Source organism: Citrus sinensis, chromosome 5, assembly GCF_022201045.2.
Source record: "Citrus sinensis cultivar Valencia sweet orange chromosome 5, DVS_A1.0, whole genome shotgun sequence".
NCBI classification, from domain to species: Eukaryota; Viridiplantae; Streptophyta; class Magnoliopsida; order Sapindales; family Rutaceae; genus Citrus; species Citrus sinensis.
The window spans coordinates 8,867,035-8,892,435 of record NC_068560.1 but is presented as its reverse complement, the minus strand read 5'-3'; the positions used below and the strand labels follow the sequence as shown (position 1 = coordinate 8,892,435).

General features: G+C 36.0%; 1 protein-coding gene across 1 annotated transcript; it reads left to right on the top strand.

Annotated features, from left to right (window-relative positions):
* Nucleotides 1-18,890: 18,890 nt before the first annotated feature.
* On the top strand, nucleotides 18,891-19,946 carry LOC107176025 (uncharacterized). The gene is made up of 3 exons (XM_052441063.1): nucleotides 18,891-19,130; nucleotides 19,206-19,526; nucleotides 19,644-19,946. Exons 1-3 carry the CDS (start codon nucleotides 18,891-18,893, stop codon nucleotides 19,944-19,946), a joined length of 864 nt encoding a protein of 287 aa, XP_052297023.1.
* Nucleotides 19,947-25,401: the final 5,455 nt, after the last annotated feature.

The window sequence follows — 25,401 nt, the reverse complement described above, 5'->3', positions numbered from 1 at the left end:
TCTGAGATAAGCTGATCAATAGCGTGATCAAGACTTGGCAATAGAGTCTGATGAAGCAAAGTTGCTCGAGTGGGCTTGAACTTATTATGTAGTGCCATGAGAAATTGTATTAATCGTTGATGATCCCGGTAGCTTGAGATTTTTTCTGCATTTGTAGGATCATTCCATTCAGGTTCAGAAAGTGCCAGTTGATCCCATAGGAATTGCATACGAGAGTGAAAATCATCAATTGATTGTCCAGGTTCTTGTCTAAGCTGATGTAGAGTCTGCAACAGTTGATACTAATGTGAAAGATCTGCTATAGTATAACGATGAGCAAGAAAATCCCAAAGTGATTTGGCTGTATCAAACCGCCCAAACTGGAGATGAATAGATGGTTGGGATGTGTTGTAGAACCATGTGATTATTTGATGATTTTTGCTATCCCATTCCTCAAGACGATCAACAAATTTTTCAGCATCCCTGTCATCTTTCTGGACTGGTTGAACAATAGTTCCAGTAATATAGCGCCACAATCTGCGACCTTTAAGAAAACTGCACATTGCTTGAGCCCAAAGAACATAATTATGTCTGTTGAGTGTTAAAAAATGTATATTTATAAAGGAGAAAATCGTCATTTTACATTTCAAGTCTTACTAACACCCTTACTTTTATGTATTTAACCTTCTTGTGATTTAATTACTTGTGTTTTATTTAATTAAGTATTTTACGTATTTTAGGGGCATCATGGTCATTTCACAATGAACGAGAGATCAGACGACAAAGAAATATGCAAAAGCTAGATTAATTCATTGGGTGTTACTTTTGCAGGAATTTGACTTGAAATTTAAAGATAAGAAAGGCACAGAAAATGTTGTGGCAGACCATCTCTCTCGTCTCCATTTTGACACAATTACTGAACCTTTAACATTGAATGAGTTATTTCCAGATGAACAATTGATGAGTGTGGAAATATTACCGTAGTATGCTGACATCGTGAATTATCTTGTTACAGGTCAACTTCCAGAGCATTGGACCAAGCAAGACAAGGCTAAATTCTTTGCAGAAATAAAGAATTTCTTTTGGGATGACCCGTATTTGTTCAAGTATTGTGCAGATCAAATTGTTAGACGATGTGTCCTAGAAAATAAAATTCAGAATATTCTTTCATTCTGCCATGAACAAGCTTGTGGAGGCTATTTCAGTGCTAAGAAAACAGCAACTAAAGTTTTACAATGTGGTTTTTATTGGCCAACTATATTTCGAGATGCTTACACTTTCTGTTCTTCATGTGATAGGTGTCAACGAATGGGGAGCATTACACAAACGAACATGATGCCACTAAATCCAATTTTAGTGGTTGAGATTTTTTACGTATGGGGTATCGACTTCATGAGACCCTTTCCCCCTTCTTTTGGCCATCAATACATATTGGTTGCTGTTGACTACGTATCAAAATGGGTAGAAACAATTCCATGTAGAACCAATAATCACAAGGTGGTGATAGGATTTTTGAAAAGCAACATTGTTTCACGCTTTGGATTCCCTCGAGCGATAATCAGTGATAGTGGTGCCCACTTTTGTAACAAAGCATTCAAGGCTCTTTTGACGAAGTATTCAATCACTCACAAAGTGGCGACCCCATATCATCCGCAAACCAGTGGCTAAGTTGAGATCTCCAATCGAGAAATAAAGCACATATTAGAAAAGACGGTGAGACTAGACAAAAAATATTGGTCATTAAGACTTGATGATGCATTATGGGCATATAGAACGGCTTTCAAGACCCCCATTGGGATGTCACCCTACAGGCTAGTGTATGGAAAAACTTGCCACCTACCTATAGAACTCGAGCATCGTGCATATTGGGCCATCAAGAAATTCAACTTTGACATGCAGTAAGCCAGCTCAGAAAGAAGATTACAGCTAGCAGAACTTGAAGAAATTTGCAATGATGCATACAAAAATGCTAAGATTTACAAGCAACGAATGAAAGTCTTTCATGACAAGCAAATTATGAGAAACTCTTTCACTCCAGGTCAAAAAGTGTTGTTATTCAATTCTCGCTTGCACCTATTCCCAGGTAAGTTACGCTCTCGATGGTCTGGCCATTTTATTGTTCATACTGTTTTTCCACATGGGGCAATTGAAATTAAGGACCCAAAGAACGGTGTCGCGTTTAAAGTTAATGGTCAAAGATTAAAGCCATATCTAGAGTACCAACCACATGGAGAGGACACTGAAATAAATTTGAATGACCCACCGGATTTGAATTGAGTTTTTTTTTCTTTCTTTTCGGTGATTTGATTTTTTTTCTTTCTTTTTATTATTCTTTTGCTAATTGAAATTATTTTTGCATAAGTGTGTTTGTTTAACCATTAAGTTTTCTTTTATTATTGTTAATCATGAGTACCATAGCTAAACAGTTCCTCCTGAACATTCTTAAACCACTTCAACGTGTAAAATCTCATCTCCAAAGGCATAATCGATATTGTAAAACACATCATATTTGGGCTCGGTAACCACCAGAGTTAGTATCCTTTGTTGAGAATTTAGAAAGCCAACTCAGAGACATTGAGAGAAGTGTCTACAATATCTAGTTGGAGCTTAAGGTAAATTCAATAAGAAGACGATTTTAATTTTCTTTTTGTGTTTTAGTTTGTTTTTCTTTGTTTGTGTGCTTTGTTTGTGTGCTTTAGTTTGTTACTCCGGTGAAGTGGCGGATAACGGTACTCCGTGACAATCAAGTCGGTTACTTCAGTTTCCCATAATAACTGATATTCTGAGGCGAAGATATGGATAGAAACGAGATTCTAGCAAAACTTCACAAGCGATTCCCTTCACTTCCTCAGAATGCCCTCCTTACAATCTATAAAGCTCGGTCCGAATGCACGCGATTACTCATGAGGAATAACATACCTGCTGACATCTGTTGGTTAATCGAGGCTAAAGTACGATTAGCAGGTGAGTTATCTCTAAAATTTATTGCATACATGCCTGGTTGTGGTAAAGGAAATTATGCAAGAAAACGAAGAGTTCGAAGAATTTCTGTTGCTTGTCATAAGTGTGCCAGAATGAGTTGCGATAAAAAACCATGTTCTTTAGGAATGGTGTCTGATAACAGGGAAGATAAGATTCAATTAATTAGAGATGGCTTGAATAAGGAGTCATTGGATGATATCCTTTTGTCTCTTGAAACGCATCCCAGTGGATATGTGCAACGAGCGATTCTCCAGTTATGGCCATTATTCCAGAAAGAGCATGCACGATATAGTCTCGGGAATCTGACTATAAATGACCCTGTTTGCCAGTTTATAAGAAAACTGGATAGGAAGCCTATCCTCGACCCATAGAGGGTGTTAAAGCCGTTTCTGGACGTAAAACCAGAGGAAGATGTAAGCCACAGTCGCAACTACCTGTAAATATCCTTTTACTTCACTGTTATTTTATTTCACTGTTATTTTATCTTTTCCATTATTGTCTTTAATAATTTTATTTTATCATTGTTTCTTTGTCTTTTTACTGTTTCATTTTTGACTCGCGATCCATGTGTTCTACGCGTTATTTGACATTGACATGCCACCTCATACACAGTTGTGACCCACTGTCACCAAGATTCTTAAATATGACTTTTTGTTAAGCACTCACAAATTATTTTTGAGAAATATTCCAATGGCAGCTACTCCCAATAGACAATTCAAGAACATTTGTGTGCTTTCTGGATTTAACTATGGCAAACATAAAGAGTTTATTGAGGCAGCCATAGATCTTGGTTGAAGCATAGCAAAGAGAAAATTACACTTGATGTATGGAGGAGGTAACCGAGGGTTATCAAAATTGGTCTCAGAAGCTGCTTTTATCAAAGGAAGTCAAGTGTTAGGCATCATCCCAAGAGCCCTAAAACCTTTGGACAGTTTGTCTGACCCACCGACTGGAGAAGCGTTAGTCGTCTCAGGTATGGAAGAAAGAATAACTGAAATGCTTAATCATGCTGATGCTTTTATTTTCCTTCCAGGAGATCTTGCAACACTAGAGGCATTTATCACACTAGCATCTTGGGCCCATCTGCACATTCACCAGAAACCCATCGGTTTGTTAAATGTCAATAATTTTTATGATGGCTTTATCGCATTTCTTAACCATGCAATAAAAAACAATTTCGTTCCTTCCAATGCGAAAAAGCTTTTTATTTGTGCTCACACTGCTAATAAGCTACTTGATATGTTACAAGCTTATAAACCGGAGCCAGACCCCTGGACCTTTGTGTTGGAGCGTCCAAATAATGATGGTAACAGTAGCCGCAGTAAGAAGTACAAATTAGATTTAACTCTTCGCCCGTAAATATTTTCTTCTGTTTTGCACCACCCAGGTGATGTCTTCTAAACTCTACTTCTTTCCTTTAAAACATTGAGGACAATGTTTTGTTCTGGTTGGAGGGAGGGAATAGTCGACAATTGTGAAATCTTTGTTAAGTTTTTACTAATTTTTGATTGTAGAAACTAACTGTTGCTAACTTTTTGTGTTGAAGATGGCTGAATATGGAGTGTAGTTACTCTAGAAACGCATATTCTTCGTTAAAAAAAAATAAAATAAAAAATAATTAAAAAAATAAAAAAAAAATTCATATATTTTCTTTTTTCTTTATTAATTTTTTTACAATCATTTTTCTTCTTCTTTCCAATTTCTCCTTTATAAATATACACTTTCAAATTTTTTGAGTCGAAGATGGCTGAATATGGAGTGTAGTGCCTCTAGAAACGCATCTTTTTAGTTAAAAAAAAAATCTTTTTCTATCATTTTAAGTGTAACTTTTCTAATTAGTTTTTCTGAATCATTTTCACATTTCTACATGCATATTTTCCTTTCATGTTCAGAATAGGTTGGGGGGTAGAATATTGTTTAAAAAAAATTGTGTGATTTTTTTTAACATTGGATGACATGATTAATTTCAAATTTTAGTATTTGTATTATCTTTGGTCTTAAGTGATGTTACGCTATGTTTGCTACTTTACATGTTGATGTCGGAGACAAATATGAGTTGCTTGACGGAATGAACATGTCATAATAAGTACCAAGTGAGTTTTTAAGCCTATCATTTTTCTTGGAGAGTAACCCTTTTGCCCATTCTATATACAGCTTTGCAATTTATTATTTTATACATGGTCTCTAGTTTTCTTTTGAGTTAACCCTTAAAAAAAATTGTTGTAAAATTAAAAATAAAAAGAGAAAAAAAGAAAAAAATGTGTGTTGCTACATCTGGAGGCCCATCTACCTAGTAGATATGGAAGATTCTTTAGAGCTCTAAAAAATGATGGAAAGACCATCTTTGATTCGTTTGAACCTTTCTAGTCATCCCTTTTATGAAATATCCATAGTTAACCCCTTTGAACCTTAAACCCAAAAAAAAAAAAAACTTTTCTTTGTCAACTTATCATCTTGACCCACTATGATTTGGAGTATTACCCGATATCTTATAAGTTCCATAACCTATTTATGTTTGAGAAAAATGTAAATAATTATTTTATTCAGTGATGTTGTGCTAAAAAAAAACAAACAAAAAAAAACAAAAATTGTTGTTTTAAAAAAAATAACAATAATAGGTGAAATCCACTTTGCAACTTCTAAAAAAAAAACAAAAAAAAAACAAAAATCTCTGCATTTTTCTCAAACATACACTTTGTTTTCCTTATTTCCCCTCATTCGTTAGCCATGTCCCTAGCCTACGTTACGTCCTAATAAAAGTCCTTGATTTCAGGAAACTATAGTCTGAAGTAGAAGCTAGTTATATGAGCTAAAAAGATGTAGTGGTGCATAATAAAAAGAAGATAAATAAATTGGGTTAACTAGCATTTTTGTTTGACTTGAGATCGTATTATTTCTAAGCTGAGGGCATATTTCTTTCATCTTGGTGAGAGCATGTGATGTCACTTCTTTATTATTTTCTCTCTCAATTATCATTCATTGGAGTGACTATTTTTATTGGGTTTAATTTCTTTGTGAGAGTGTCACTATTTTCAGTAAGATTTTGGGGTTTAACATGTCATTCTTGAAAGTAGCTGTGACAAAGTCTACTGGGTTGATTCACATGGATGGTTGATGTGGGTGTGATGTTTCTTTAGACTGGAGATAATGCTTATACTTTTATTTGATTACTATCATTAGTCTGATTGAATAAACATGATTGTAAAAAATAAAAAAAAAATCATTTTGAATTTGAATTTTGTTTTCGCTTTATTTGTTAGGGACTAGCAATAAACTGGTTGGGGGGTGTGTTGAGTGTTAGAAAATGTATATTTATAAAGGAGAAAATCGTCATTTTACATTTCAAGTCTTATTAACACCCTTACTTTTATATATTTAGCCTTCTTGTGATTTAATTACGTGTGTTTTATTTTAATTAAGTATTTTATGTATTTTAGGGGCATCATGGTCATTTCACAATGAACGAGAGATCAGACGACAAAACGGACATCACTTTTGAACTCAGGACGGTCGAAAACCTTAGGAGGAGCATAAAAGGAAAAATGACATTGTTCACATGTACGATACTGTTTACGTTACTATTCACGACACTGTTCACATAGATGGATCGATGATGTGGCATTGACTGATGATGTGGCATTGACTGATGAGGTGTCACGATCCTATTGGACTAAAATTCTTATGTACTGTTGATCGATGACGTGGCAGCATATCAATGGACCAAAAATCTCGTGTATGGTACATACATTACACAGAATTATTTTCAACCAAACTGCGTTACTGTTCAACCCGGGTCAAACCGTGTTACTGTTCAAACCGCGTACTGTTGACTGATGACGTGGCGCAATCCTGAGCGTCCAAACTGTTTTTAATCCGATGACCATGATTTACTCAATGTATTTATAAAAAGGGGGCCTCCCCCCCTAATTTGATATCTTTGAATCCATTTTTGGGATCCATTTTCTGTAATTCCTTCTCCATCTTATATTTTCTATGTATTTTAATAAATTTCCATTTTGCCCCTAGTTCAATTATGAATAGCTAATTTTCTTTCAAGCTTGGGTTGAAGATGAAGTCTCAACATGTGTTATGGGCTTTATTTGGTAAATTTATTTTCTTTTCCCCTCTAATTTTTTTGGATGATTTGACTTTTCGTCGATAAATAATAATAATCTTGTCTAGATACCGCCTTGGTTACACCGGCTCCCTAGTACAAGGTTATTATTATTTGGCACGATAAGCCCTTAACACCATATTGATTAGAGTGTGGTTCATGAGGTGTGGATTCCCCCCTCATGATTTAATTAGCATTAATAAGGAATATTTAGCCCATGGTGCATGTTGATACGGATCCAGATACCCAAGTACGTCATTTCAATAGATTTCTCTTCAATATTATTCTCGCCATTTCAATTCCAATTTTAGGATAATCTAAATCATTTTCACCACAAATCCAACCACCCTCATGCAAAATTAATTCTATATATAATTAAAATCCACCTCCTCGTAGGATTGACACTCGTCACCATTAATCTATTCTATAATAGATTCGTGCACTTGCGAGTTCAATAAAATTTGCACAACAATGTCCATAAAGTATAATATGAACAGGCTGTGAAACATCAGATTTTTCCATCCCAAAAGAAACTAAACAATAAAGAAGATAATAAATAAAGTCGAAACAACCAGCCAAAACCAAGGCAGAATCCAACCAAGGCAAAGCCAAATCAATGAAAAGAGATTATGGCCGAATGTGGTTGCACAATTCACGATGGTTGAAGTTAGACCAAAAAGGTGTCAAAGTCTTGGGCGGTGCCAAACCATGGGGAGAATGTCAAAGTCTTGGGCGGTGCCAAACCATGAAAAATCCACCCAAATTAAAGTCCAAGTAGATGCAGCCCAAGGAAAGAAAAAAAAAAAAAAGGGAAACTTTGACAAAGAAGAAAGAGGAAGAAAAATAAGTGCCGCCCAAAGAAAACAAGAAAAAAAATATTAAAATAATAGCCAATTTTGGCTATATAAAGGAAGCCCCCCATTTTGGTTTCTGCATTAAATTTGTGAGAGAATAACAAGGAGAGGGCTTGAGAGATTTTAAGAGTTTAAAATTATAAAGCTCTTGTGAGTCTAGTGAGCGAGAGTTTTGGGTGTATTCGGGTTTTGAGTAGTGAGACAAAATACCACAATACTTGTAACTCCTTTTTCACTAGTAAAGTATTTTCCTTCTGTTTTCGCCCGTGGACGTAGGATAAAAGCCGAACAATGTAATTTCTGGTGTCCTCTATTGTGCTTGTTCTTTATTTTCTTCCAATTTCATTTTAGCCGCGTGTCTGCTTCACCCACCAATTTCCTAACAGTGGTATTAGAGCTATTGGTTGTATTTTTGGAGTCGGGTACTGTTCACGTAAGGGGAACTATTCACGTATACACCATGTAATTTCTGGTGTCCTCTATTGTGCTTGTTCTTTATTTTCTTCCAATTTCATTTTAGCTGCGTGTCTGCTTCACCCACCAATTTTCTAACAGTGGTATCAGAGCCATTGGTTGTATTTTTGGAGTCGGCTACTGTTCACGTAAGGGGAACTATTCACGTATATAGCATTGTTCACGTATACGACACTATACGATACTGTTCACGTATACAGTATTGTTCACGTATACAGTACTATTCACGTGAAACGGTGAGAGCGATCCTAGTATTGGCGGTGCAAAGCAGGGAATAGTGGTGTGAGTAAAGCAACTGTGTGGTTTTGTACATTTCTAGGAAAGTTCTGTCACAAAGGCGATAAGAGCTTAAGGAGTCTGGGTTTTAAGTGGGACCATTGTGACCCCTCCAGTCTTTCATGGGAACTTTCCTGGTGTGAATTCTCACACATACTCACAACTATTCAAGGTGGCACACTAGCTTGTGTGCGATATTTATCAATAAAATGGCGGCAAAGTATGAAATTGAGAAATTTAGCGGAAATAATTTTTCGTTGTGGAAAATGAAGATGAAAGCTGTATTGAGGCGCTATTGGTGACGAGAGGGAGATCAACAGAACGTGGCCCCAGTGGGAGTCACAATCATGGTAGATCAAAATCCAGAAGTAAGAAAAATATTAAATGCTACAACTGTGGCAAGAAAGGACACGTCAAGAAATAGTGCTGGAGTAACCAAAAGAGAAGAGAGGGCAAAGAATCTGAGTCATCAAATGCTCAGGGTTGTGTAGCAAGTACCTCGGATGATGTCAAAATTCTTTACAGCGAGGCAACAACTGTTTCAGAAGGCAGAAAATGACTATCTGATGTCTGGCTTATAGACTCAGGAGCTACCTGGCACATGACCTCTCGAAGAGAATAGTTTCACACATATGAACCTATCTCAGGAGGATCTGTATATATGGGTAATGATCATGCCTTGGAGATCGCTGGTATTAGTACTATCAAAATAAAAATGTTTGATGGTACAATTCGCACAATTGGGGAGGTACGACATGTCAACGACCTGAAGAAAAATCTATTGTCTTTGGGCCAAATAGACAGTCATTGGTGCAAAACTCATGTGGAGAATGGAATTATGAAGATTGTTAAAGGAGCGTTTGTATTGATGAAGGCAGAAAAGATCGGTGTTAATTTATTCATGATTAAAGGAGAAACACTACAGGAGGCTGATGCGTGTGTCGCATCAAATAGAGAAGAGTCAATGATGATGTGGCATCTCAAACTTGGTCACATGTTGGAACAATGTTTGAAGATTCTCTCTGAGCGAAAATTACTTCCAGGGCTCAAATCGGTAAGTTTACCATTTTGCGAGCATTGTGTTACAAGTAAGCAGCATAGATTAAAATTCAGTATATCTATTACTATAAGTAAATACATTCTAAACTTGATTCATTCTGATGTTTGGGAATAACCGGATATATCCATGGGATGTGCAAAGTACATGCTGACTTTCATTGTTGATTATTCCAGAAGATGTTGGGTGTATCCAATTAAGAAAAAGTCAGATGTATTTCTAATATTTAAAGATACAAAGCACCGGTGAAACTTGAATCTGGTATAAAGATCAAGTGCTTGAGGACAGATAATGGTGGAGAGTATACAGATGGCGAGTTTCTTGCTTTCTGTAAGTAAGAAGGTATTCAGAGGCAGTTCACGGTGGCATACACTCCTCAACAAAATGGAGTGGCAGAGCGGATGAATAGAACTCTTACAGAACGGAAAAGAGCTATGTTGATGACTGCTGGTCTACCCAATTCATTCTGGGCAGAAGCAGCCAAAACTGCCTGTTATATAGTAAATCGATCGCCATCTACAGCTATTGGGCTGAAGACAGCGATGGAGATGTGGACTGAAAAGCCAAATGATTATTCCTACCTACATGCATTTGGATGTCCTGTGTACGTGATGTATAATGCCTAAGAAAGAACAAAGCTGGATCCAAAATCTAGAAGATGTATCTTCTTGGGGTATGCTGATGGAGTAAAGGGGTATCGTTTGTAGGACCCCACTGCCCACAAGATCGTCATCAGCAGAGATGTTATCTTTATAGAAGATCAACTGCAAGTGAGAGATAAGGATGATAGCAGTGTAAAAGAAAAGCCAGAGACTATACCGGTATATGTGGAAAATAATCCAGAAGATTTAGATTCTTCTGAAGCAGCACCAAAGCACGAGGAATAAGAACCAGTCGAGTCCGAGGCTCCAGAAGTTCGTCGGTCAACTTGTGAGAGACGACTGCCAACGTGGCACTCGGAGTATGTTACAGAAATCAACGTTGCATACTGTCTTCTAACAGAAGATGGAGAGCCTTCAACTTTCCATAAAGCTTTAAACAACTCAGATGTTGCTTTGTGGATGATAGCAATGCAAGAAGAAATTGAGGCTCTACACAAGAACAAGACATGGGAACTTGTATCACAACCACGTAGAAGAAAAGCAATTGGAAACAAATAGGTCTACAAGATCAAGCGTGATGGCAATGACCAAATGGAGCGGTATCGTGCAAGATTGGTGGTGAAAGGATATGCTCAGAAAGAAGGTATTGATTTCAACGAGATATTTTCTCCGGTGGTTCAACTCACAACAGTTAGAGTAGTCTTGGCGATGTGTGCTATATTTGACTTACATCTTGAGCAGTTAGATGTGAAAACTGTATTTTTTCTTGGAGAACTTGAAGAAGATATATATATGCTCCAACCAAAAGGTTTTGCAGAAACAGGAAAGGAAAACTTGGTTTGCAAGTTGAACAAATCTCTATACGGTCTCAAACAGGCATCGAGGTGTTGGTATAAGAGATTTGATTCCTTCATCATGAGCCTTGGATACAACAGACTCAGTTCAGACCATTATGCATATTACAAAAGGTTTGAAGATAATGATTTCATTATTTTATTGTGTATGTGGATGACATGTTGGTAGCAGGCCCCAACAAAGATCGAATCGAAGAATTAAAGGCACAGTTGGCTAGGGAGTTTGAAATGAAGGACTTGGGACCAACAAACAAGATTCTAGGGATGCAAATTCACCGAAACAGAAATAATAGGAAGATTTGGCTTTCACAGAAGAATTACTTGAAGAAAATCTTGTGGCGCTTCAACATGTAAGATTGTAAGTCAATTTCTACCGCACTTCCTGTTAATTTCAAGTTATCCTCAAGTATGTGTCCTAGCAATGAAGCGGAGAGGAAGGAGATGTCTCGAGTACCGTATGCATCAGCAGTGGGAAGTTTGATGTTCGCTATGATATGTACTAGACCAGACATTGCACAATCAGTGGGAGCAGCCAGTCGATATATGGCGAATCCTGGTGGAGAGCATTGGATAGCTGTGAAGAGGATTCTGAGATACATCAGAGGAACCTCCGATGTTGCATTATGTTATGGAGGATTAGAGTTTACTGTCAAAGACTATGTGGATTCAGATTTTGCAGGAGACCTTGATAAAATAAAATCCACTACTGGCTATATGTTTACACTTGCGGGAGCAGCTGTAAGCTGGGTTTCGAAACTGCAGACCGTTGTGGCCTTATCTACAGCAGAAGCAGAGTACATGACAGCTACACAAGCTTGCAAGGAAGCTATTTGGATACAAAGGTTATTGGAGGAGCTCGTGCACAAACAAGAGAAAATTTCTGTGTTTTGTGACAGTCAGAGTGCCTTGCACATTGCAAAGAATCCAGCCTTTCATTCCAGGACAAAGCACATAGGAGTCCAGTATCACTTCGTTCGAGAAGTAGTGGAAGATGGAAGTGTGGATTTACAGAAAATCCATACAAAGGAGAACCTATCAGATGTTTTGACCAAGCCGATAAATGCTGACAAGTTTATCTGTAGTAGATCCTCTTGTGGCCTAGCAGAAACGTAGGCAACATGACTATGGCGAAGCAAAAAGGATGGTGTGGAGATTGATTGATTTTCAATCTAATCTCCAAGTGGGAGAATGTCAAAGTCTTGGGCGGTGCCAAACCATGAAAAATCCACCCAAATTAAAGTCTAAGTAGATGCCGCCCAAGGAAAGAAAAAAAAAAGGGAAACTTTGACAAAGAAGAAAGAGGAAGAAAAATAAGTGCTGCCCAAAGAAAACAAAAAAAAAATTAAAATAATAGCCAATTTTGGCTATATAAAGGAAGCCCCCCATTTTGGTTTCAACATTCAATTTGTGAGAGAATAACAAGGAGAGGGCTTGAGAGATTTTAAGAGTTTAAAATTATAAAGCTCTTGTGAGTTTAGTGAGTGAGAGTTTTGGGTGTATTGGGGTTTTGGGTAGTGAGACAAAATACCACAATACCTGTAACTCATTTTTCACTAGTAAAATATTTTTCTTCTGTTTTCGCCCGTGGACGTAGGCTAAAAACCGAACCACGTAATTTATGGTGTCATATATTGTGATTGTTCTTTATTTTCTTCTAATTTCATTTTAGTCGTGTGTCTGCTTCACCCACCAATTTTCTAACAAAAGGAACAGGACAAGAAAATTGTGGCTCAATTACCTTTAGCTCTGATACCATGAAAGCAAATATGAAGAATATTATTATATATTCGATTATTCTATTTACAAAGAGAATGAGCCTATCTATAGGCTTTACATTAAGCTCAAATAAGAAACTAAATAAATACAAATATGGGAGGTATAAATTATGGGATATACAGAATCGTAATATATAGAATCATGATCTTGAAATTGAATAGAGAGTCTAAATTTTAATGGTATATTATTATTGTCAAGAAAAAATCAATCTCCATTAATTCTCAAGATTATGATTCTGATAATAATCAAAAGTCTTATTATATTTTGCATAGATGAAAAAAAATAAGATTAGATTGTTTGAAACAAATTAAGTCCTATCTCAAGTTCAGTCAATTTAATTAGTTAAAGTGGTGAGAAAAACCTTACTTTGCATTAAGTCTGTTCGATCAAAGTTAATCCAAATCTTCACAAAATTATTTGGGAAGTATGATCTGGGCAGCTGGTCAGGCTGTTCCGCTGCAAGTTATCCAAGACAAATCAGATGGTGTTGGGCTGGCTACACATATCATCACAGCAGATTCATTTTTTAACAAGGCCCGCATACATATTTAATTAGAACACAGAAGACGGTACTTATGTGACCTCTCTTTTAATATTTTCTGTTGTATCCTTATCAAAATAAATAAATAAATTTCTGTTTTTATCACTTATCTTTACGGTTTTTATATTATTCCATTATAATATTTAGGGATGACATAATCTTTCATGGATTTGAGGTCCTATGGAGCTCCACCCCAGATGGGGTGAATTTTAAATAATTTTTGGGGAAAAGGAAAAAATAATCCCTAAATTCTTAATAAGGTGTGGTTTGGTTTTGTATTTCCTACCCAATTCCCATTATATAATTTTTGTTTAATTAATTTTAATGTTGGTTAATAAAAATTTTTTATGTTTACCTAATATAAATAGTTTATAACTAAAAGAAACCTTCACAATATAATTTGTATTCAACCTTAAAACATTATTATGTTTTCTTCTTTTTCTTAAGGTGCCACTCTCTTTAAACATTTTACATTTTTGATATCATCTGAAGATATTGTTTTAAACTTTTTGAGACTTTTTTTAATAACTTAAATACTTTATAATATGGTGATGATTTTATTTAAATCTTTAATTTTTAATTTACTGAAATTACACTCATACCTACTATAACATAAATAAATGGGGAATGTGGTGGGCATGGAGAAATCATTCCCTACATTAGGATTTCTCATTCCCACTCCACTATATTTGTTGGGGAATGGGATGGGGAATAGGAGTGCAATTTTTAATAGGATGGGGAATGGGATAGGCCTCTTCACCTCAACCCACCCCATTGCTATCCCTAATAACATTCATAGAAAAAATCTTCTTAATCATGAAACAACCACTTGTTATTTTCATTTATTCTTGCCTTATCAATCAAATGTCGTAAGAACCCAGAAAACTAATCTTTTCAAATAGCTAATTCTACTGGCGTTCTGCTTTCCAATTTGTAAAATAATTCCAAGTGCAATTTCTAGCAGGCAGAGATGATAAACATAAAAACTAAAATTAAAAATGTTATCAAGTGACAAAATATTTTCCATGAATTAGATTGCGGAGACGAAAATTAAAGCATCTAACAACACTTCAAAACGACATCACTTCAATAAATAAGTAGAGATATTTAAAAGCATGATAAGAAAAGGAACATGCACATATATGTAGTCCTCCATTGAGGGCATTCTCACTTTAACAAAATGAGAATACCTTACTAGAGGATGATTAATATATTGAAAACTTTAGTAAGAACACACACACACACACACATGTTCTAATCTGAGATTTTAAAATGCGGAAAAGTCCCAAAAAAGGCAAAAACTTTGTAATTTTTGCACTTTAAATTTTAAACTTCTTAAATCTCACGGTTTTAAAACTTTCCCAGACTTTCCCTCATTTTAAAATCTTAGACTAGAAAATTATATATATGTATATGTATGTATGTATGTGTGTGTGTGTGTCTGTATGTATGTAATAATTATTCTTCAATAAGGTCATTGTCACTTTGTTAAAGTGAGGATATTACTAAAATACAAAAACAAACACAGATTTCAATACATTAATGGACAAAAAAATAATATTTTCAATCTGTTGACATCTATTTCTTTTTTTTTTATTTATAATTTTAGCAATATCCTTATTTTAACAAAATAAGGATGTCCTCACTAGAGAAGGACTACACACACCCACACTTTTAGGTGCATGCATCCCTATTTCTTTTCATACAAAGATGCTATTAAGTTCTATCATTTAATAGAGTTAGTGTTCATTTCATTTTCAAGCCATATGGATTGATAGCATGTTCATACGAAAACGGAAAAAAATAAAAAAAAAGGTGCCTGCACATAAGAAGGACTACACACACATTAACAATGATATTTACATAAATCGAAAAAGAAATTAATGAGAAAATAGAGAGAGAAGACAAAGGAAAAGTGGGAAATCTAAGACTAAAAAAGTGTGTGAGTGTATGTGCTGAAACTTTAAGGGGGCGTTTGGTACCATTTTTTATTTGTTGTTTTAGGACTGCAAAATAAAAAATAAAATGTGTTTGATGTCACCACTTTTTAGCATTATTTAGTGTTTTACATTTGCAGAAATGAAAAATAAAAAATATGTTTGGTGCCACCATTTATGAATCTTTTGTTTAACATTATCGAAAGGGAATAGAAAAACAAGAGGGATATATTTGATATTGTTTTTCAAATGATACTTTTGTATTTATTTTATATTATTAGAATGATTTTTTTTTGATAAATTTAAAAATTCATTTTGGAGTTCTTTTGTGTAAAATGGTATTTGAACATTAATCAATGAAAATCTATTTGGCTTTTTGTCTTGAAATATGAAGAAAATGACAAAAGTTTAAGAATAAATTGTATACTATAACAAAAGAGTTTTAATAGAGATTGTATGAAAGAACTTTTTACAAAATCCACCATGAGATTCAAACTTAGAACATAGTTAGATCATGGATCCTACACTTCTGTAGCAAAGACCTTGCTTAGAATGAAGGTGTTTACACCCTAAACAAGGGCTTAACAACTACAGCACCCAAGCAAAATTTTCACACTAGAAAACAATATGCATTAGTAGAGAATAATGAAGAAAGTATTGGATTTCATCAAGAATCTTTTATATTAAATGGTTGTGGAGAATCTAATTACTTCAGGTATTACAGACTTTGTTTACAATTAGCTCCTTCCACTAGGCACAAGTTCTCATGCAAGTAAAGATCGTTCTTCATTTTGCTCAACATCAAACCTTTAGAGATGGCTTCCATGCTATACTCTATATACTGTTAGAAGAGAGTTTTGGCACTATAGAAAATTATCAACATTATATAACTTTTGAAACAGTGTTATTTTATATTGAATTTAATCTTAGATTCATGTTAGTTTTGAGTTTATGATATTTCAACATTCTATAGAATAAAAAAGATCTAACAAACTAAATTTGTAGATATTCTCATAATTGATTAGAAATATTTTGTGTTTTATATTCCAAGTATTTTTGGACTAAACAGAGTATTGAAAATATCACCTTCTGTCCATTACTCCATCTCCTTGTTTCAATAATATATTTTGTTCCATTAGATGTCCACTAAGTATAACATATACGTCTACTTTTGGATGTTCATTGTTTATACTGTGGATGTTAAGTGTGCTTTTGGTGTTATTTTTCAAATGATGTTCTATATTTATTTTATAATAATTCTTTATAAATTTGAAAACACATTTAATAGTTTGTGTGTTCTCTGATTGGAGGTTTGACTGTTGTAGTTCTGATTTTGTAGGTTTTGATTCTCCTTTTGAAGAGAGCGGGCTTTCTGATAGGGGATCTGTGGAAAACTTCATTAATTTAGATTTTGAAGCCTTCATTTACAGAGACTTCAACCTGGCATAACTCTGTATGTAAGTAGATTTTGATCTTCCATTTATTCAACATCGAAACTATAAGGATGGCTTGTGTGTTATATTTTGTATAGCAACCGAAGAAAGATTTTTAGGATTGTAGAAAGGTGTCGACGTTAATGTTGTTGCTTGCTTCTTATGAGAGGACCGATGAAAATACCGAGTCTGAAGGTACTGATAATAATGTTCCTAATGCTATATTTTGCCATGAGTTTGAGTATAAGATTCCAAGACAAATTGCTTCCTTTTAAAGAGTACTTTAATATTAGTTTTCTTATATTTGGTATATTATTTGTTCTTAAGTGCTATTGTATTTGCAAGTAGATTTTATTCTTCCACTTGTTCAGTGTCCAAACTATAAAGATGGTTTGCGTGTTATATTTCATATAGCACTTGAACATAGATTTTTTAAATTACGAAAAGGTGTTGGCCTCAATCTTGTGAAGGTCATGGTAGCAATCTTGGGCTTACTTGCCTCCTTATGAGAGACTAAAGTTGAAGGTACTAATAATGATGTTTGATGTGCCATATTTTAGTATGGCTTTAAGTACAAGATTCTGAGGTAGATTCAAAGTGTACTTTAGTATCAATTTTCTTATATTTGGTACTTTATTTGTTATTAGATGCCACTTATTGGCTAGCAGGGAGACTTTGTTCTTCCATATGTTCAGTGTCGAAACTATGAGAATGGCTTGCATTCTATATTTCACACAAAAGTTGAAGACAAACTTTTGGAATTATACAAAGGAGCTAGCCTCAATATTGTGAAGGCCATGGCGTCAAGCTTGGGATTGCTTGCCTCTTATAAGAGGATTGATGAGGATATTGAGGCTGAAAGAACCAACCATGATGTTCCCATGCCATATTTTGGCATAGGGTTGGAGTAACTGATTGCTCAATTTTTTAAGAGTACTTTAGTGTTAATTTTATTATATTTGGTATTTTTTTTTATTGGCTGTTGGAGTCAAGTGCTCCAACAGTTTTTGTGAAGACTCATAGTCAAATTTAACTTAAGAATGGAAAGCAATTGTATACCAAGCCAATGGTTTGTTTAAAGAAGTCAAGTGAGGAGCCTTCTAAGGTTTCATAAGAGTTTATTGGCTTATTGTGTTGGAGTGGGCAGCTACCGTTGTAATAACATGGAATTACATTGCTCATCATGATGTGTTCATGAACAAAGACTATACTATGAAGCAAATTTTTTTTTGGTAAATTTGTTAAAACGAATTATTATTCCTAATAAACCTTTTTATTAGGATATTAGATGATGAAGATGATAATATTTCATATCACTACTTGCATGGGTGTTAGGATTAAGGATCTTTAATTGTATTTTTTATGCTAATTTAGGCATCCATTTCGATTTTGTATAGAATATGTTACATAATCCTTAACTTAATTTACTTCTGTCAACAGCTCTTCGGCTAGGCTGGTTGGCACTTCATTCCCTTAAGAATGGATGATTGAAATCTATAAGGTGGGCTACAGTTACATGCTTTGAGCTTTGATTGTAGATGAAGTGGGCACTTCATTCCCATGTTGGGCTTTGGATGTATTGCATACAATATTGAAACAAATTTAAAAAAAAAATTCACTTATCAAAATTATTTTTGGAACTTAATTTACTTCTTAAAATCATCGTTGCAACTGTAATTATTTGAATAAAGATTGTCATAGCATAAAATTGTACAAAATCACTCAATAATGTTCAGTCAACGACAAAAAAAAATTCATGTTTATTATTGATGTTCATTCATCGGAGAACAAAATCCATTAAATATGAAGCTTAATTTTCAAGGGCAGTATGGGCAGAAAGTTGGTAAACTCAGCAGTGAATTGTTTGGGAGCTGAAAACTCTTTTAGAAAGGAAAAAAAAATTTAAAAAAAATTGGTGGGTAGATTAGAAAAAAAAAAAAGAGCCCCCTTTTTTGCTAAAACATATTAAAACAGAATGTTGCTAGAAGAAAAAGTCCAAGTAACAGAGAAAATGTCGGAGAGCTCTGAAAACTCTAAACTCCACGAAAACCCTAACTTGCTGAAAGTGATTCCACCCCCGTTGCCTAAAGATCGGTCCACAAAAAAGGCTCGCTTTCGTAGCCATGGTACGAACGAGGATAATCCACCACCGCTCTCTTTCAAGGATGCGCTTGTACCCCCTAGCCAACACAAAAACTTTGATGATATTGAGATGGAAAATGACTGGGACTTTGAACCTGACGATGTGACGGTTGGAGAGGATGGCACCATGCCAACTATCAAGTTCTCAAAATGAGTCCATGATAAACTGACTAAACCTTGGCAGAATTCTGTGGTAGTGAAGTTATTAGGGAGAAACATTGGATATAAGGTTTTGTGTAATCGGCTGAAGGTAGTGTGGCCTATGATTCAGGATTTTTCAGTGATTGACCTAAAAAACAATTACTTTTTAGTTCGCCTCCACTCACCAAAGGATGCAATCTATGCTTTAACTGAGGGGCCATGGGTAATCTTTGGGCACTATTTAACAGTACAACCTTGGACTCCTCAATTCGATAGCACCATTACTGATATCGCCTCTGCAACTGTTTGGATCCGACTACCTGGTACGGCTTTTCATTTATACGATAAGCGTATTCCACTGAAGGTTAGACAACTTATGGGCACCATTATCAAGATTGATTATCATACCGAATCATGGGAGAGGGGAAAGTTTGCAAAGATTGTTGTCCGTATTTCTCTTTCTCAGCCTTTGGTGTCTTAGTTTAATTTAGACGGAAAAATTCAGAAGGTTGAATACGAAGGGTTGCCAATTATATGTTACCAGTGTGGTAAATATGGCCACAATAATATTGTTTGTCCTGAAAAACAAGTTTCGAATGGGGCTAAGGTCGGTAATTCTGAGAGCATTCCACTAGTTAATATGACAGTTGATAAGGATGGTGCCTCAGCTGTGGCTAACAACAGTAGTGAGAAATTAGGTCCATGGATGATTGTGGCACGGAAAGAGAGACCTAAAGTAGTTGTGGACAAGGAAAATATCACCGATTCGGAGAGGAATCAGTGAAATAATTATAGTACTACCTCCCGTTTTGCTGCCTTAACTGATGATCCTAATACAAATAGCGTGACAAAAATTACTGTTCAAAACCCCATCATTGTCCCTCCCTAATAACCAACTAAATCCATTACCGATCACTTTAACACCCGAAAAAACCATCCTCTGAAAACCCTTAGCACCTTAAAACCTCAAAACCACCTTTCCAAAGCTAAATAATTGGCCAAATCACAGCTTTCACGACCTTAACTACCAAACTCCAAAACATCTACTTCCATGCATGCAAATTTACGTCCCCATGTTACTAAAACTCTCTCTCCCAATACTTATGTCCCTAACCCAAATCCCTTAAGACATCCTCATAGCTTGCTCGTTGAACCCACCTTAATCTTGACAACCCTTGATCCTCACAAACGTACTGCAGTGACTATTCCCATAAATAACCATGAGATTGTGAGTAATCCACCAAGCGGCTCAAGTGGAAAAGAGGCTGACAACCTGGAACAACAACTTTACCCAAATCACCTAACTGATCCTCTCGATGAAAAGGATGACGGAGCTATTAATACAATGGTGTTTTATGATGGTGATCCTCAACTTGCATTTAGCAATGAAGATGAAGACATTATGTCTGATGATGAAAATATTGTTGTTAATGAAACTCCTGGAGTGCATGGAGGAGCGACTTTAGGGCTTAGTATGTAAGGAGTTCATGCTTATCTCTTTGCTTATATTTCTTATGATGTACAACATATTGTTTTGGAATTGCCAGGGAGCACTCTCGCCTGGATTTTGCAGGACTTTTAAGACTTTTGTTAGTAATTATAGACTGAATCTGGTTGCTTTATTCGAGCCTCGCATTAGTGGATCCAAGGCTGATGGTTTCATTAAAAAAAATGGTTTCCAGAGATCTCACCGAGTGGAAGCTAAGGGTTTTTCTGGTGGCATTTGGATTATATGGGATGACAGGTTTGAGGTGGAGTTTATCATCAATCATAGTCAATTTATTCATTTCAAAATTATTGATTCGAGAGGTTTTAGTTCTTGGGTCACGGTAGTTTATGCTAGTCCGATTCCCATGGTAAGGAAAATTCTATGGTCTAAGTTAGATGAAGTTTCCAAGTCTATTGATGGTCCGTGGATGATTGGCGGGGACTTCAATGCAGTTAGAAAAGTATCTGAAAAGAAAGGAGGGTCAGCCAGAATTAATGGTGTGTGTGACCTCTTTAATGGATGGTTCCATCGAAACCATCTCATGGAACCTTCCTTTAAGGGTCCCAAATACACATGATAAAAAGGCAACTTATCGAAAAGATTGGATCGTGTGGTTTGTAATGAAGAGTGGATGATGATGAACGATGCAGCGGAAGTTTTCCACATCCCCAAATTAAATTCCGATCATAGACCAGTGATGTTTCACTGTAGAAAAAATAATTTGGCTCCTACGGGCGTGAAATCTTTTTGGTTTTTAGCTCCTTGGCTAACTGATGAGAGGTTCCAACCCTTTGTGGAAAATAACTGGAAGCGCAACTTGAACTGTACTAATGCTACCGCTGATTTTATCAACAAACTGGGAAACTGGAATAAAGACATTTTTGACAATATTTTTAAAAGGAAAAAGGAACTGCTGGCTAGAATTGGTGGAATCCAACGGTTTTTGGAGAAGCGTCATTCTAGGAGTTTAAGCAAGTTAGAAACTAAGCTAAAGAGAGATCTTGAAAAAGTTTTAACTCAAGAGGAAGTGTTATGGTTCCAAAAATCTTGGAGAGAATGGATTGTCTATGGGGATAGGAACAAGGCCTTTTTCCATCAAAATGCTATTGACAGACGTCGACGAAATAGAATTAACATGATAAAAAATGACGTGGGGCAGTGGATCCATGATGAAGCTGATATTAAAGCCCATGTAGTTTATTACTTTTTTAACTTGTACATGAAAGAGGGAGGTGTTCATGTCCAATACCCTTTTACTCTTGATTTCCCTTTAATTGATAATGATGTTCTGAACAGTCTGATCAGAATTGTTGATGATGCAGAGATCAAAGATACGATCTTTAGCATAAGCCCAATGAAAGCCCCAGGAGTAGAAGGCCTCATGCCATATTCTTCCAAACTCAATGGCATGTGGTGGGGTCCTCAGTTTGTTAGCTTATTAAAGATTTTTTTCTCGAGAAAGCAATTGCCCAAGGAGTTAAACCAAACTCTTATTGTACTGATACCCAAGACCAATAATCCAGATTCTCTCAAATTATTTAGACCTATTAGTCTTTGCACAGTGGTTTACAAGACTATAACTAAATTGGTGGCTAATTGCCTCAAAACCATTCTGCCGCAACTCATTGGCCCTGCTCAGACAAGTTTTGTTCCTGGGAGGCATATAATTGAAAACGTTATTGTTGCCCAGGAAATCATCCACTCCATGAAGAACAAAGGGGGCAAAACTGGTCAGATGGCTATCAAGGTTGATCTAGAAAAGGCGTATGACCGTTTGAGTTGGGATTTTATTCAAGAGACCCTAGGGGTGATTGGGTAACCAAGGGACTTGATTCGTATTATAATGGAGTGTGTAACTACAGCTTTGATGCAACTTTTGTAAAATGGTGAGCTCACGGAAAGTTTTATCTTATCTAGAGGAATGAGACAGGGGGACCCTTTATCCCCTTATATTTTTGTCATGTGCATCGAGAGGCTCAATCACGGAATCAATCAGGCAGTTCGGAGTGAGGTTTGGAAACCAATCAGGCTTATTCATGGAGGTATTCCTATTACTCATTTATTTTTCGCTGATGATCTTCTTCTTCTTGCAGAGGCTTCTGGTGAGCAAGCTCATGTGATTAATAAGGTTTTGGATACCTTTTGTTTAAGCTCTGGAGAAAAGGTGAACAGAGCAAAGACCCAAATTTTCTTCTCTCGAAATGTTCAGAAGGACACAATCCGAGAGATAAAAAATACACTCGGGTTTTCAGTAACAAAGAACCTCGGTAAATACCTTGGTATGCCCATCCTTCACTCCCGAGTTACCAAGGCAACTTATCAAGAGATCTTAGATAAAGTTTAGCAGCGTTTATCAGGCTGGAATGCCAAGCATCTCTCTCTAGCGGGAAGAATAACTTTAGCACAATTGGTAATTCAAGCTCTCTCAGTTTATGCCATGCAATCAACAAAAATTCTAGCTTCGGTTCTTATCAAAATTGATCAAAGCTGCAAGAATTTTATTTGGAGTGGAAATACAGAAAAAAGAAAATTGAATCTCATCCGGTGGGACACTCTATGCCAACCCAAATCGTGTGAGGGCCTTGGTCTTAAAAATTTATCTCATATGCATATGGCTTTGCTGATGAAAATTAGGTGAGGCCTAGTCAACTCTCCTAATGATTTTTGGGTTCAGGTTATGGCTTCTAAGTACAAGATTGATACCACTTGTCTTCCTAATAGCTTACAAACGAGGAACGGGTCTTACTTGTGGCGTGCTGTGGAGAAGGTTTGGGATCATGATTTGAAGGGAACTCATTGGGCCCTTGGGGATGGAACAAGAGTGAAACTCTGGTGGGATTTATGGCTCAATGAGGCTGATAACTTACAATCATATGCCCAGAACCCAATCCCTGATCAGCTGATTAATTTATGTGTAGTTGATTTTTCATATAGCAATGGCAATTGGAATTGGCAATTATTTGCTCCTTTGTTACCCAACCACATAATTCTAAAGATTGCTGCAGTTAAAGCTCCTTGTGCTAATAGTGGTGAGGATCAATGTTACTGGACTTACTCTAATACAGGGCATTTCACGGCAAAATCTGCATACCTCTCCTTGCACCAGTCCAATAATGTGGCCGATAACTCTTTGTGGAATTTGGCTTGGAAATGGAATGGACCTTAAAGTATTAGAACCTTTATTTGGCTCGCCATAAGCAATAGGCTAAAAACAAAGTTTGAGCTTCATCGAAGGCACATTACTACGGATGCTACTTGTTGTAGTTGCGGCCACTACCTTGAAGATACCATTCATGTGTTGAGGGATTGTATTATTGCTTGGCAAGTGTGGCTTAGATTGGTTCCTAATAATCTATGGAATAATTTTTTTGATTTGGACTTAACGAGTTGGATCTACTACAATCTTAAGAACATGGGATTGATTAGGAGAGATGAAAAATGGCCCTGTATTTTTTGTGTTGCTCTGTGGTGGATTTGGTATTGGCAAACTCAATTCATTCATAATGAGGCAAACATCAGTGTTGTAAATATTGTGTTGGACATCATCCACCGTGCGACTGAAATTAATTCTTCCATGAAGAATATCATTAGACCAGGCCATGAAATGATCATCAAATGGTTGAAATGGACGCCCCCTCCTTGGCCTTTTTTAAATTAAATACAGATGGTGCTAGAAAGATTTCAAGACATGCAAGTGCAGGTGGCCTCATTAGAAATTATTGCGGAGAATGGGTTCATGGTTTTGGTATGAATATTGGCCATTGCACTATTACTGGGGCGAAGGTTTGGGGTCTTTTTCAAGGTTTGCAGCTTGCTTGGAATATTGGGATTCGACAACTACGTGTTGAAGTTGATAGTCGATGCACCATTAAAATCCTGGCCACAAATAACATTCATCCCAATGCTTACTCCTCTCTTATTCAGGGAATTAAAAGACTCCCTAACAGAGATTGGCAGGTATCTCTGTCGCACAGCTATAGAGAAACTAATTTTGCAGCTGATTACCTTGCCAACCAAGCTCTTCTTTTGCCTCTTGGGATCTATGTGTTTCCAACTCCTCCATCCGAAACTGAAGGGTGGCTGTTACATGATGTGTCTGGGTCTGCGTACCCACGAATGGTTGTTGCCTAGTTTTTAACTAAGCCCTTTTTGTATCAAAAGAAAATTAATTAATTAATTAAAAAAATGGTTCAAGCCCGGCCCTGGTTCTGTTTATTAACCATGGGCCTTGCGCTCGTCCAGCCCAATTCCCAGTGCCAAAAGTATAGAATTAACAATTAGCATGGCTCCGAGCGGATGGAATTAATGATCATTTTTGCAAGATTGGCAATGTTATTCCCTCTTTGAAGTGGCCAAGATCAAATGAAGGCCGATGGATTCGGGTAACCATCATTTAAGAAAATATGTATATATATTTCAAGTTGCAGGCCATATGAACTGTTTCATTTTATCACTTGCATGCAAAGGTTCAATGACCTAAACAAAACTTTGTTTTTACAATTTGCACTTTGCAAACTCAATTGGTCTTCAATAGATATTATCGAATTTATTGAAAAGCTAAATTTATACATTTATAGTATAATCCATTTATAAATGTTAGAGATAGAATTTTTTTCTCTCATAAATGTGGGTAGATAGGGGCGGAGACTTATGAAAACGAGGGACCATGGCACCTATAGGTTTTGAAAAATTTTGAAGCTTCTAAATGAATTATTAAATTAAGTATAAAAGGACTTATTTGACCCTACAA

What these genes read in the sequence shown, in the direction of transcription:
- LOC107176025 (XM_052441063.1), top strand. Translation starts at nt 18,891, where the DNA reads ATGTCGGAGAGCTCTGAAAACTCTAAACTCCACGAAAACCCTAACTTG. An exon ending in TTGAACCTGACGATGTGACG is followed by an intron (nt 19,131 to 19,205) that starts GTTGGAGAGGAT and finishes AAACCTTGGCAG; the next exon opens with AATTCTGTGGTAGTGAAGTT. An exon ending in ATAAGCGTATTCCACTGAAG is followed by an intron (nt 19,527 to 19,643) that starts GTTAGACAACTT and finishes TTGGTGTCTTAG; the next exon opens with TTTAATTTAGACGGAAAAAT.